Below are 13,169 nucleotides of genomic sequence, written 5' to 3'. Positions count from 1 at the left end.
CTTAAATGTGGGAATTACTTTGAAAAATGTAAATGGTGAGAATTTGACAAGACTAATTTACCTCACTGAGTATCTCTTTTAAATAAAGACAGTAATTTGGACCATGTAAGAAAGACTTCACTGTCAGTTAAGACCATGACTCAGTATTATTACAGGACAACCGTTTATTTGTGCCCTCTATAGAGGGTTGTCTTCCCCCGGAGTTAGATACTGGTACCCAAATTTTGCAAGCAGTACAATGATCGTATCTACACCATCTGTACTTTCAGTTGATTGTGAATTATATTATCAAGCATTCAGTACCAGCTGCATATGAATAGACAGGCTGTCAGAATATTAACAGAGCAGAATGATCACAAAAGAGTATTCAGCTTACTAATTGGTTTCTGCAAATTTTAAATCTTATCTGCTCTACCCTACCTATGAGATGGCTGGATGGCATCACGGACTCGATGGACATGAGTCAGTGAACTCCAGGAGATGGTGATGAACAGGGAGGCCTGGCGTGCTGCGATTCATGGGGTCACAAAGAGTCGGACACGACTGAGCGACTGCACTGAACTGAACTTACTCTACCTATGGGCAGATAGCGTCAGATTTTTTCCCCTATCTTTCCAGCCTCAAAATGGAACATGCATAGTGCTTAATTCCTGGACTCTGATGGTGGTTTTTTTTCCTTCTAATGCCATATAGAAGTGATCCAGTATGGCCTATGAAACCTCTAGGTTTTCTTACTAGAATTAAAGGGACTCTGAAAAATATGACAAACAATAAACTATCATATATGTTTTCATGATATATATTCTAGAATATATGAATAGATATTATAGATAAGATATATAAATATCAACATACGAAGTAAAAATGCCTAATATTTTCTATATTTACCTAGAGCTCTTTATAATCATTAACCATAGTTCCTACTATTTTTAAGATCATTTCTTGGGAAAGAAGTTTGGGCTTGAATTCAGAGCACATGAGGTTGATTCTTGGCTCTGCTATTAATTCACCATTTGACCTGAAGGAAATCATTTGTCCTGTCCAGACTTTGATTAATGCAGATGGTTAAAAAAATATATATAGATGGAAATATCAATGTTATTAAGATTAAAGAAATATTAATAACATGTGAAAATACCTTATGAACTGTGACAGTGCTATATATAAAGTAGTATGTTGCTATGAAAAGGTGTTTACTATTATAAACCAAAACCAAGTAACACTTTATTACTAGTACAGCTTTCTCTATCTAAAACACGTTGGGTTTAGGGTAGGGGAAAAAGTACATGTTGATCTCTGTGGTGATATTAACCTTGATCCCTTGGCTGAGGTGGTGTCAGTCAGGATTCACCACAGAGAAGTTACTAATTTTTCCTTTGTAATTGATTCAGGAGTGGGGTGGGGAAGGGAGGAGGGCCTATTTTGAGACTATGCAAATATCCTATTTGTTTAAATTTCTTTCTACTCATTGGTGGGATCTTATCTTGCCTGTAGCAAGGTACTGTTGTGTTCTGATGGTCTTTTTCTATTTCTCACATTCCTTCTGTTTGTAACTGAAATCCTTATGAAAGGAAATGCTGTCACTTTTCTCCCCCACTGGCCCCATTTCTTTGTTTAGGTGTTGACATCAGTATAGATTCATGAGTATTTTTCTTTGGCTTGTAATTAAATATCAATACTATCCTTATTTTATTGTTCAACTTGTTTCAGTTTGGGCATTCTGGATGGCTTCTGTGTCCCTTTGATATGCCTTTTTTTTTTTTTTTTAAAGTGGGTTGGCACCACCAGATGCTCTAGTCTCATCTTTTATTTTCTCTACTCCAGTCCTGGAATCAGTACAGTTCTTCAAGGAGTCCTGATTTCTCTTATTAAAGAATGGCATTTAAAAACCAAGATATTGGGACTTCCCTGGCAGTCCAGTGGTTAAGACTTTGCCTTCCAGTGCAGGGGTTGTGGGTTCTCTCCCTGGTCAGCAAGCTAAGACCCCACATGCCTCAAACTGTCCCACCGCCAAAAAAAAAAAACAAAAACAAAACAACCAAAACATAAAACAGAAACAATATTGTAACAAATTCAATAAAGACTTTAAAAATGGTCCATACCAAAAAAAAAAATCTTAAATAAAAAATAAAAATCAAGATCTGGATGTAGATATGCTCATTGCTACAGGGATCCCAGCGCTTATAGCCCTTTTCAGTGGAGGTAGGAAAAAATTATATGTAAATATAATCCATGCACATGTCTATATTTATCTATCATCTATAAGTAAAGGAGTCCATCCATACTGAGACCTCTGACTCCAATTCAGCAACAGAATGAATTCCCACTTCTCATTTGTAATTTCTTTCTCTAAGTTAGAAACCTGGTTCTGATGGTCTATAATATATTTACTTATTTACTGAACAGTACAAATAAAAATAGACAAAGTCATTTCAGAATTTCTAACCTAAAAATTTACTTAACTTCACTCAGTGTGGTTATGTGACTCACTTGTAATGCACTTAGATTCATTTATCATGATCTGTATTCCATCTTTCTTACCACATCCTGATGATTTTTAAAAATATATGTAAAGTTTACTCTCTGTGATGAACAAGTCCATGAGTTTCAACAAATGCACAGAATTGTATGTCCACTACCACAGTTCCCTATTCAAACTTACTATCACCTGCCTAATTCCCCCATGATACATATTAATAGAAACCCATTCTCTTCATCCCCACAGACGCTGGCAACCACCAACCAGCTAATATTTATTAGCTGTGCTTTCTGAAGGCCAAAGAAAGGAATTAATTTATAGTAACTTTTCTTTTTTTTTGCCACGACACATAGCTTATGGGATTTTAGTTTCTTAACCAGGGTCAAGGCAGTGAAATGCCAAGTCCTAATCATTGGGCCACCTGGGAATTCCCTAAGACTTCACCTTTCAATCACTGAGTCATACTGTTTAAGAAGCTGTGAAAAACATAGCAATGAAAAAGAATACCATCCATGAAAAATTACTGAGAAAAAATTAAACTTGAAGCAGGTGAACTTCAAACTTCTAGTTTATAGGAAGTTCAGGGGTCAAAGGAACATGTTAAGAGACCAAATGGGGTGCAATCAGTAAAATGAAGAAGTCAGGAAACTTTACAAATTGCATGGAAAAAAAACAAAATAGGGTAAGAAAACAAATCAACTGCAAAAATGTCATCTATAAAACTTTATTTTTTTTGCCACACCATGTAGCTTGTGGGACCTTAGAAACCTGACCAGAGATTGAACCTGTGTCCTTGGCAGTCAGAGTGTGGAGTCCAACCCTAACAGTGATCCTGGGTTATATTTTTAAAACTGCCCTTATTTTTCAGGAATACACACTGAAACATTTATAGATGAAATATCTCACATCTGCTTCAAAATAATCCAGTGGGTCATGGCAGGGGACAAGGGTGGGGAGATGGGTGGCAGTACAGATGAAACAAGTTTGACCAGAGCTGACAATGTTGAAGGTGGGTAGTGACTATAAGGGAGCTCAGTGTACCAGTCTATTCTGCGTACGTTTCAAAAGTCAAACAGAATCAAAGTGGAATACAATTCCACTAGGAAATACTTACTGTAAGATGAATATAATCAATTACTATCTACCAAACCACTTCAAAATCCTGCTGAGAGTAGTCAGTACAGCAATACATTGCAAACTGTTAATCAAGTAGAACATTCCTGGTTTTTACAGGTGACTCATTCCTTAAAGCAATGGAGGATACACTGTGACAACCAACCTGCCCAGCTATAAATGCATAGGCTGTCACAAATATAGACTGGCCAAATTCCATTTTAAACCTCTAATAATGTGTAGAATTGTTACCTTTACAATTCATCCTATCCTTACCAAGTCAACTGAACAAAGCAGGAATAATATTGTAGCACAGGTGCTAAGCAGTCTCTTTCATTGGAAACTGTATCCCACAGGAATGGCATTTGGCAACAGATAATACAAAAAGCAATTTACTATAGTTTGTTCTAAAGTAGTATTTTTTTCTTTCAGAACAGTAAGTTCAGGGGAAGACAGTTGCTGGCACTGGTTAAACATCTTAAGAATGTGAAGGTCTAGGTCTTTAATTCTCTTGGACTTTTCCTCATTGTAAAAAATAGCTGCCTTAGCTCGTTATCCCACCTGTGTTCCAGGGAAGAAAGTGGAAGGGATATAGAGTAAAAGACCCAAGACAGATGATTCTGTTTTTTATCTGAAAAGACTAGCTTTTCCAGAATCCCTGTAAGAGATTTTTATTTACATGTCATTAATCAGAACCAGGCCAAATGGATCCTGATAAGCCCAAATTGAGTGGGAAAATAAAGCTTTTAGAGCTCGACATATTTCTATTCCCCTGAAAACTGGGCTCTTGTAAGAGTAGAGCATGAATATTGAGTTGGTGACTAACCATGTATGCTACCAAACCCATTTAACCCAAGGTCTTCAAAATTTCAGATTTTTAAAATTTCAAAGATGACCATACCTCATCTCTGGGTTTTGAATAAAACTGAGAAGACAGGTAGGTTCAAATTACCTACTTTATTAGTGGTTAAGACAGATTAAAGAACATAACTTGGGTTGGAAGATAAAAATTAATGCTGTTCTTCCCCCGAAGCACACTTAGAACAAGCTTATGGGAATAAAGAGCACTCTTACTCAGTCCATGGATCACAAATAGAAGAGGAAGTCATAGGGTGGAGGACCCCTTAGAAGATGCCTCTAAGGAATGTCAACACAACAGTCTACATTGGGGAGATAAAACAGCCAGGCCTCTTCTACCCTCAATATCTGATGAAAGTGTTTGTTGCTCAGTCCTGTCTGACATTTTATGACCCAATGGACTGTAGCCCACCAGGCTCCTCTGTCTATGGGATCTCCCAGTCAAGAATACTGGAGTGGATTGCCATTTCCTTCTCCAGTGGATCTTTCCAACCCAGGGATCAAACTCTTGCATTGCAAGTGGATTCTTTACTATCTGAGCCACCAGGGAATCCCAATAGCTAATATTTTATGGACCCAAGGAGGAATATGGAGAGAGGAAGAGATACCCTACCCCTATATGAGAGAGAATATTTAGGTTTTCATTTTCAGGGATACTCCCTGAGAGTTATCACTTTATGAGAACACTGAGTAAAGGTTGGCAGCCTATTATAAAAATATGATTAGGAAATTTAAGTACATTATTTCTTACTGAAAGATAAATCTGAAGTAAATCACAGTATAAGATCCTGGTTTAAATAAATCTGCTTCTCACTGAAGCACAGTACGTTCTAAGCAGAGTATTTGGTTTTTCTAAGTTGGGTGCCAACAAGAACATCTACACATGGACTTTATCAATGTTACCCAAAAGAAGTATAAATATACACAGAAGATAACTCCCAAAGGGAAAACTACAGCTTAATGAATGGGAGAAACTGGATTAGAGGTGAGGTTGACTAGCAGTAAGGAGTAAATACAAAAGTGAGAAGATGATTAAGACAGTTGTAAAGCCCTGTTCTCATGAGGTTGATTTTATGTGTCAAATTGACTGGGTTATACAGGTGTGGGTATTTGCCTTAACATTGCTCCTGGGTGTGTCTGTGACGATGTTTCAAATGAGATTAACATTTGAGTTGGTGGACTGAGTAAGGCAGATTGCCCTGTCCAGTTTGGGTGGGCACCGTTCAATCTGTCGAGGGTCTGAACAGAAAAAAGTAGATAAAGACAAGAGTTTGCTCTGTGAACTGGACTGATTGATGTGCACTGATCTTCCGCCCTCAGACTGAAATTTCCAACCGTCAGTTCCCTCAGTTCTCTGGACTTGGACTTCCACCGTTGATTCTTAGGCTTTGGACTCAGTTGAGAACTTTCTTGGGTCTCTATCTTGCAGAAGGCTGATCATTTCTGGCTGTCTTTATAATTGTGTGAGCCAATTCATTATAATACATCTCTTTGTATATGTAAATATCTTTTAGTGGTTCTGTTTCTTTAGGGAACACTACTACAGTTTCCCAAGAAAGATGAGTGGTTTTCTTTCACCTACAAATGCATTAAGATTGGTATCAGCCAAATCCCTCAGGTGACATTTGCTATTTCCGGTAAGGAAAAACAAAAAGCAATTGTCATAAGCTTTATCTGTGTACAGTTAAGGGGAAAATACCCAATAAAAACAAATGTGAGACCCTGGCTCAAATCTTAAAACTGCATAATGAAATACACATTCGGATTGTACAAGCTGTAGATCAGTCTGTGATGCAGAGGCTCCTACTGGGCAAAAGCAGCAGCCGAGGGAACATTAACCGGCCCATGGGTCAAGACACAAAACCCAGGCCACTGTCTTGGAAGTTCTTGTCACTTGCCTTTGTATATTTTATTTTGGCTTCTTTGTTGTTTAGTCACCAAGTTGTGTCTTGACTCTTTTGCAACCCCATGGACTGTAGTAGCCCGTCAGGCTCCTCTGTCCATGGAATTTCCCAGTCAAGAATACTGAAGTAGGTTGCTATTTCCTTCTCCAGGGATCGAACCTGGGTCTCCTGCACTGCAGACAGACTCTATACTGTCTGAGCCACCAGCGAAGCTCTTTGTAAACTAAATCTCATATTATATACTAACTTTACTCAAAATATAGGAAATACACAGAACTTTAAAACTTTTACTTAGGGGAAAGACTGATTCAGATAAATGGAACACTACCATGGTCCTGCACAGAAAATAAAAAAAAATGCAAAATTTCTCTTCCTTCTCAAAAGTACACCTCTTGTTTTATGAATCCACCAAGAATTTTCACATTAAATAAAGACCAATATTAGACATATTCTTTTGTTGTTTTAATTGGCATGTCTTCAGAAATGTCTGTTGGTGAAGATAGAAAATTCTTCCTCAACATAATAAGCAAAGTCCATTTTAGGTTTTCAGGAATGACTATTGTGTTATTAAAGGTTATTCTGATACATTGGCCACCTGATGCAAAGAGCTGGCTCACTGGAAAAGACCCTGATGCTGGGAAAGATTGAGGGCAGGAGAAAGGGATGGCAGAGGATGAGATGGTTGGATGACATCACTGACTCAATGGACATGAGTTTGGGTGGACTCTGGGAGTTGGTGATGGACAGGGAGGCCTGGAGTGCTGTGGTTCATGGGGTCGCAAAGAGTTGGACATGACTGAGCAACTGAACTGAACTGATTCTGATATTATGGAAGACCATGTGAATTTTGACTACTAAACACATTATTACATTTCACAATACTAAACCATCCTTGCTTGACCAATCTAGTTGTAGTAAAACAAAACATGCTGTAAAATATAATTTCTCTATTAGCTCACTTACAGTTTCCTATATAAACTCATTAATTTCTTTAAACAAACCCCCAAATTTCACAAAATCTTAAGCTTTAAAAGATACCAAATTGGGAATTCCCCAGCGGTCCAGTGGTTAGCGTTCCGTGCTTTCACTGTTGATGGCTTGGGTTTGATCCCTGGTTGGGGCATTAAGAACTCACAAACCAAGTAGTGTGGCCAAAAGGGAAAAAAACCCACTCCAAAACATAAAAACAGAAGGCAATCCTTTTTGTAATACCACATGACTGGTAAAGCCTGCCCTTGAAAACCAAAGGGGACAGGACAAGGAGGAAAGTTCTACAGTCCAACTGGCCAGCCTCACTTCGAACCCAGTTACTTCTAACATCTGGAGATGAGGGTGATGCCTATTGGCTGTCCAATAGGAAGAAAACCATCTGTTGTCCCCTGGGTAGCCCAGCCAATCAGAAACTGTAGTTACCCAATCAATGAGAGGCCTCTTCCTGCAAAAGACTGCTTATTACTGCCCCTCCCCAGGCCTCCCTGCCTCCCTCCCCAACGCCCTATCAAAAAAGGCCTGCTTCCTGGTTCTCTGGAGTTACCTGTGCTCAGCCACAGTTTGCTGCCAAATTGCAATTCTGGGTATTCTCAAAGTCACTGTGCTGATACAATAACTGGCTATTACTAAAGTTGACGAATTCAATCCAGTACCCACTAGGTTTAGCCTTATATTTAAACTGTGTCCCCAGACTGGTTTCACACTACAAACCTTGAAACACTAAAATTCACAAAATAAGACACAGTTAAGGGACTTCTGAAACTCCAATACTTTGGCCACCTCATGCGAAGAGTTGACTCATTGGAAAAGACTCTGATCCTGCGAGGGATTGGGGGCAGGAGAAGGGGATGACAGAGGATGAGACGGCTGAATGGCATCACCAACTCGATGGACGTGAATTTGAGTGAACCCTGGGAGTTGGTAATGGACAGGGAGGCCTGGTGCGAGGGATTGGGGGCAGGAGGAGAAGGGGATGACAGAGGATGAGACGGCTGGATGGCATCACCAACTCGATGGACGTGAACTTGAGTGAACTCTGGGAGTTGGTAATGGACAGGGAGGCCTGGTGTGCTGCAGTTCATGGGGCTGCAAAGAGTCGGACACGACTGACCGACTGAACTGAACTGAAGGGACTTCTCAGGTGGTCCAGTGGTTAGGACTCCATACTTCCACTGCAGAGGACACAGTTTTGACTCCCTGGTCAGGAAAGTAAGACCCTGCATGTCATGTGGCTCAGCCAAAAAAATTAAAAAATAAAAAGGCACAGTTAAAACATTTTTTTTGTTATTGGCATCTGACTTAAAACGAGCTTCCACAGTTTTCAAAACAGACAAGATAATACAAAGTATTATCAGAGTGTTCACAGTTTGCAATTGTGTGTGTTTCCCTTTCAGCCTGTTAGTGCGGTGAGGTCAGGAGGTGCATGTTTATTCACAACTTGAGCTTTACTGTTCGTCCCCTCCTTGATGAACACTGGGTCCCTTTGCCTTCTGCTTGCATTCAACTAATAGGCTCAAAAACAGAGGATGGAAAAGCATGAGATGCATACACACACACATGCCACCCACAAATGCTGTTGCTCTCTTTCACCTAACTTCCCAGAAGCAGTAAACTAGCTTTATAAGAAACTATGTACTGAGACGTATGTTCTTTAGGGTTTCCCTGATGGCTCAGTGGTAAAGAACCTGCCTGCCAATGCAAAAGACATAGGTTTGATCCCTGTGCCAGAAAGATTCCCTAGAGACGGAAATGGCAACCCAGTCCAGTATTCTTTCGGGGAGATCCCACAGACCCCTGGTGGGCTACAGTCCACAGGGCTGGCACAGGAGGCATATACAACTTGGTGACTAAAACATTTTTCTCTAAATCTAATCTATTAAAACAATTCAATAAATCCTTATTAATGATCAGAAAGAATCCAGTTTTGCTGGCAAATAAGTCAGTTGCCTTTTTTTCATTCTTAAAGAACTACTTGTAAAAGTATTTGGTACAGGAGCCAATGATAGGTATATTACACATTTACAAGTCTCAACACTGCTTGTAACAGATAATCTAATGAACACTGTTTACAGTTTCAATGCAGAGAATGTAAAACAGAGACTTCCCTAGTGGTCCAGTGGTTAAGACTCTGTGCTTCAAATGCAATGGACATGGGTTTGATCCCTAGTCGGGGAACTAGGATCCCACAAATTGTCTGGCAACCCCCCCAAAAAAAACCCCATTAACAATGACGACAAAATCAATGACTCCTGAATTAGAAGATGAGCATCACCTTTTACTAAGAAACATCTCCATGGACCAAAACTCAGGAAAAGGGGAATCAATTTTAGACCTCATTCCACAGGACCTCAGTTTCTGAAGTATCAAAAAGGACTTATTTTACGTGTAGGAAGATTCCACCGAAAGGAATCAAGGTAAAACAAAACACGCCAGTGCATGTGAAATAAAAAGGTATATATTCTATATACATTCATAAAAGAAATATTTTAGTTCAAAAAATTAAAAGCCTGATCTAAGATTGGAATTACTGTAGGACGACCTAGTAGTAATGCTTAGCTCTTACTGTGTTGATATCAAGTATATACACACGAACTTTAAAAACTTAATATGATACAGTCAACAGACAAATGTGTTACATTTATGTTTATTAAAAACTGCTACAAACAAACAAAGTCTGTACAAAAGACCTGCGGAACTTGTAAGCTCCGGCAACATAATCGCTTAGGACTTCACATTCCCCAGCCTTGGCCTCATAGTCTTCCTCTGTCATGTATCCGTCTTCCTGCCCCACCTGCCATAAACAAAACCAGGACAAAAAACATCCCATAATTCTTATCACTCTGAAACAGTAATCTCGAAAGACATCATCACTCTGGGACTTCCTCTTTCTCTGCCTTGGCCACGCCCTCTTCCTCGGCTGCCATAAATGAAACTTGTACCAAAAAACATACCATAATACTTACTACTTTCTTGAGAGACATTATCGCCTAGGACCCCCTCTTCCTCTGCCTCTGCCTCTGCCTCGTCCTCTTCCTCGGCCTCGGCCTCTTCCTGCAACTGAGGGAAGAGAAAAACAAAGTAAGGTAAATTCTCTTCTGTGCTGATGTGACCTGGCCACCGCCAACAGCACCTACAGTAAAGAAAACTTTAACTCAGCTTCTCTCAAACATAACCTCAGAGTCACCTCTTCCAATATGTTATCATACAGAACCAAGAACTGCTAGCCTAATACCTTAATATTTGTTTCACTTGACTTTATTTATTGAGAAATTCATCAAGGTTTAAAATATTTTTTCTTTGTATCATGCCTCAAATTCACCACAAAAGGAAATACAAATGATCTGAACTTCACATAAGATGAAAGAGATTTCATACTAATGGAACAGAAACACTATGTGCCAGTTTTGCTACTGAAGAGAATCCAAGTAAGTTAATTCATGTTAAGAAAGTTTAAGATACATTGCATCAAATAACAACCTCAAAATTTTTCTGAATCTTAAGTCATCTGACCCAATCGTAATTTAGTACTTTAATACAGTAACAATATCCCTGTTACCTGGTCATCCTAGCTCTGAGCTTCCTATTTTCAGGTATCTATGAATGTTCTTAAAACCCTGACATTTCTACTCATCGTTCAGAGTCTTATCATTCAAAGCAATAGAGTAAATCTAGCACTTCTCTTGAAACAAGGCAGATTAATCACACTTATCTCCAATTCGCTCTGAGGTTCTATTCACGATAGAAAAGAAAGAAAAATGGCAAATATCCATGGAGCGAGGGCACAGAAAAAAATGCAGCAGTTTAAACATCTCAACAAATTTCTAAGTCAGAAAACAGACTGAGAACAACAAATTTTTAGTAAAGGAAGAATAGCCTCAAAAAGACCTAGGACCTTAGAAGCCAAGGGTAAGGTGAGGCAGGAGGCTGAAAACATGGGGGAGAGGCTGACAACCCTTGCGTGGGGGAGCAGACTGGCTGGCTAGCCCTCTTCCTATTCTGCAACGCTGATGCCTATTTCCCTGACAGGTAGGCAGGAAAGGAAAGAGAAAATTAACCTAAAGACTTTGAAGCAGAAAGGGTTTGGATTTGAAAACAGTTGCAAAGTGGATGGCAGCAAACGTCACAGAGCCAGAGGGACGAAGAGAGGGATCAAGTCAGTGTTTTTCGAGCTATGTGGTACAGCCTGAGCGGTTTTTTTAACTGAAAGAGAATAGGACAGGAAACTTAAGGGCATCTGCATGTATTAAGACTAAACAGTTCTTTGTGAAACTTTGAATGAATAGGTCATGATGCAAAAAGTGTATTTCTTAGTGTGGGTGGGAGGAAAAGTCTCAAAACCATTGTGCTAAGTTAGTCCCTGTCTCCTGTCCTGCTCCTGTGATGCTGGTTGCCAGACACGTCTCCCATGTGACTAGAATCTTTTTCTGAGAAAACCAGTTCCAGAAAAGATTTCCACATCCTAAAATCTGGGGTTGCCTCGGTGGAGAAGCAAATTTACTTCGAATCCACCAGTGAAGGAGTCCAGCCTCCCCTCCCAGAAGTTCTCTTTTCAGGGTCCTTCTTAAACCATGGATGGCCGAAGTACAAGATACTACAGTAACGCCTTCAACATAAAAAGCATATTAAGAGGTTAAATAAAAAGAGAAACCAGAGAAAACACCACCAAGTTTAGAACAAAAGACAGAGAGAAAAGTAAGAGAAAAGACTCAGAGTCAGTCAGAAAACTCAATTATTAAGAATTCCAGGAAGAAAGAACAGAATAAGCAAAACAGAAGAAATTTATCAAAGGTACACAAGTAAATTTCTTAGCTCTAAAATACAAGAATATCCATACTGAAAGGGCCCACCAAGTACCCAGAACAATGAAATGGACAAAAAGCTACGTCATGAAGAAATTTCAGAATAGCAGGAATAAAGGGTTCATCCCCAAATGTTCCCAAGTGTGCAGGGAATGGGGAACCAGGCCATGCACAAAGGACCAGCAGGTAAGAACAAACACTGGTCTTTTGAATAGCAATTCCAGGAACCATAAGAAACAGTAGGTGTACTCATGACAAGTATAGGCAATTTAAAAGCAACCAACCAACCTGTGTTGTTGGCAGATATAAACATATTTTGAATAGTGGATTAGGGTATAAATATACCATACACAAAAATGTTTATAATCCTTCAAACTTACCAGCTTCCCTTTTCTTAGACTTCACCTTTGGTTCCACATCCACGAGTAGTGTATCCAGAGGTAAGCTGTCTGGCAGAATAAAATACCGAATGTTATTTCCTCGAATACTCAGTGTTTCCAGCTGTACAGGTTCTCTGTTCTTCAGGGTCATTTTCACTGCTTTAAGATGTGTATTCATACTGACATCTACACCTGGAGGGAAAAAAGAGGGCAATTATTAGCATAAAAAGGAAGGCAACCAATTTATCTATCAGGCCACAGTTGGTACTATATTAGATTTATGAGCTCTATGTTCCAGGAATGGTACGCTAAGGCATTTTAGTTTAATCTTCAATGTCCCTATGGTAGATGGTATGATTATCCCTACTGTGAAGACTAAAATATATAACCAGGATATAAGAAACATAACAGTGGTTGTCAGTGAGGGGAGAGAACTGGACTTTTACTAGACTTTTACTGGACTTTTACTGGACTTTTGCTCCCCTAATTTACTAAATTTTTTATTAAGTGCCTACTGTCTGTGAGGCAAATCTTGCACTGTACTACTTTTGTCTTCTTCCACCACTGTATTTTGAATTCGTAAAAAGCAGGAAGAACACTCAGCCTCCTCCACAACATGTAACACAAAGCTCAGAAGTGAAAGTGA

At 39.3% G+C, this 13,169-nt stretch overlaps 1 protein-coding gene and 1 long non-coding RNA gene across 3 annotated transcripts in view; one reads left to right on the top strand and one right to left on the bottom strand.

Annotated features, from left to right (window-relative positions):
- The first annotated feature begins 264 nt into the window (after window positions 1-264).
- Window positions 265-13,169, top strand: part of LOC120881128 — an 18,079-nt gene continuing 5,174 nt past the window's right edge. The window contains exon 1 of the long non-coding RNA XR_005725221.1: window positions 265-275. This is a non-coding gene — a long non-coding RNA (uncharacterized LOC120881128). The remainder of the gene's footprint in view (window positions 276-13,169) is intronic.
- SNRPD1 (small nuclear ribonucleoprotein D1 polypeptide) overlaps window positions 9,599-13,169 on the bottom strand; it is an 8,036-nt gene continuing 4,465 nt past the window's right edge. Inside the window, exons 3-5 of one of the 2 annotated variants that reach the window (XM_040264714.1) lie at window positions 12,524-12,715; window positions 10,296-10,401; window positions 9,599-10,135 (exon numbers count right to left, since the gene is read on the bottom strand). In XM_040264714.1, the coding sequence (XP_040120648.1) occupies window positions 10,325-10,401; window positions 12,524-12,715 (269 nt within the window). In that variant the 3' untranslated portion in view covers window positions 9,599-10,135; window positions 10,296-10,324. The remainder of the gene's footprint in view (window positions 10,136-10,295; window positions 10,402-12,523; window positions 12,716-13,169) is intronic. The other variant, XM_040264715.1, reaches the window with a different exon arrangement.

This window comes from Oryx dammah, unplaced genomic scaffold (genome assembly GCF_014754425.2).
Source record: "Oryx dammah isolate SB20612 unplaced genomic scaffold, SCBI_Odam_1.1 HiC_scaffold_22, whole genome shotgun sequence".
Lineage (NCBI taxonomy): Eukaryota > Metazoa > Chordata > Mammalia > Artiodactyla > Bovidae > Oryx > Oryx dammah.
The sequence above is the reverse complement of the archived record's forward strand: the minus strand, read 5'-3'. Positions and strand labels throughout refer to the sequence as shown.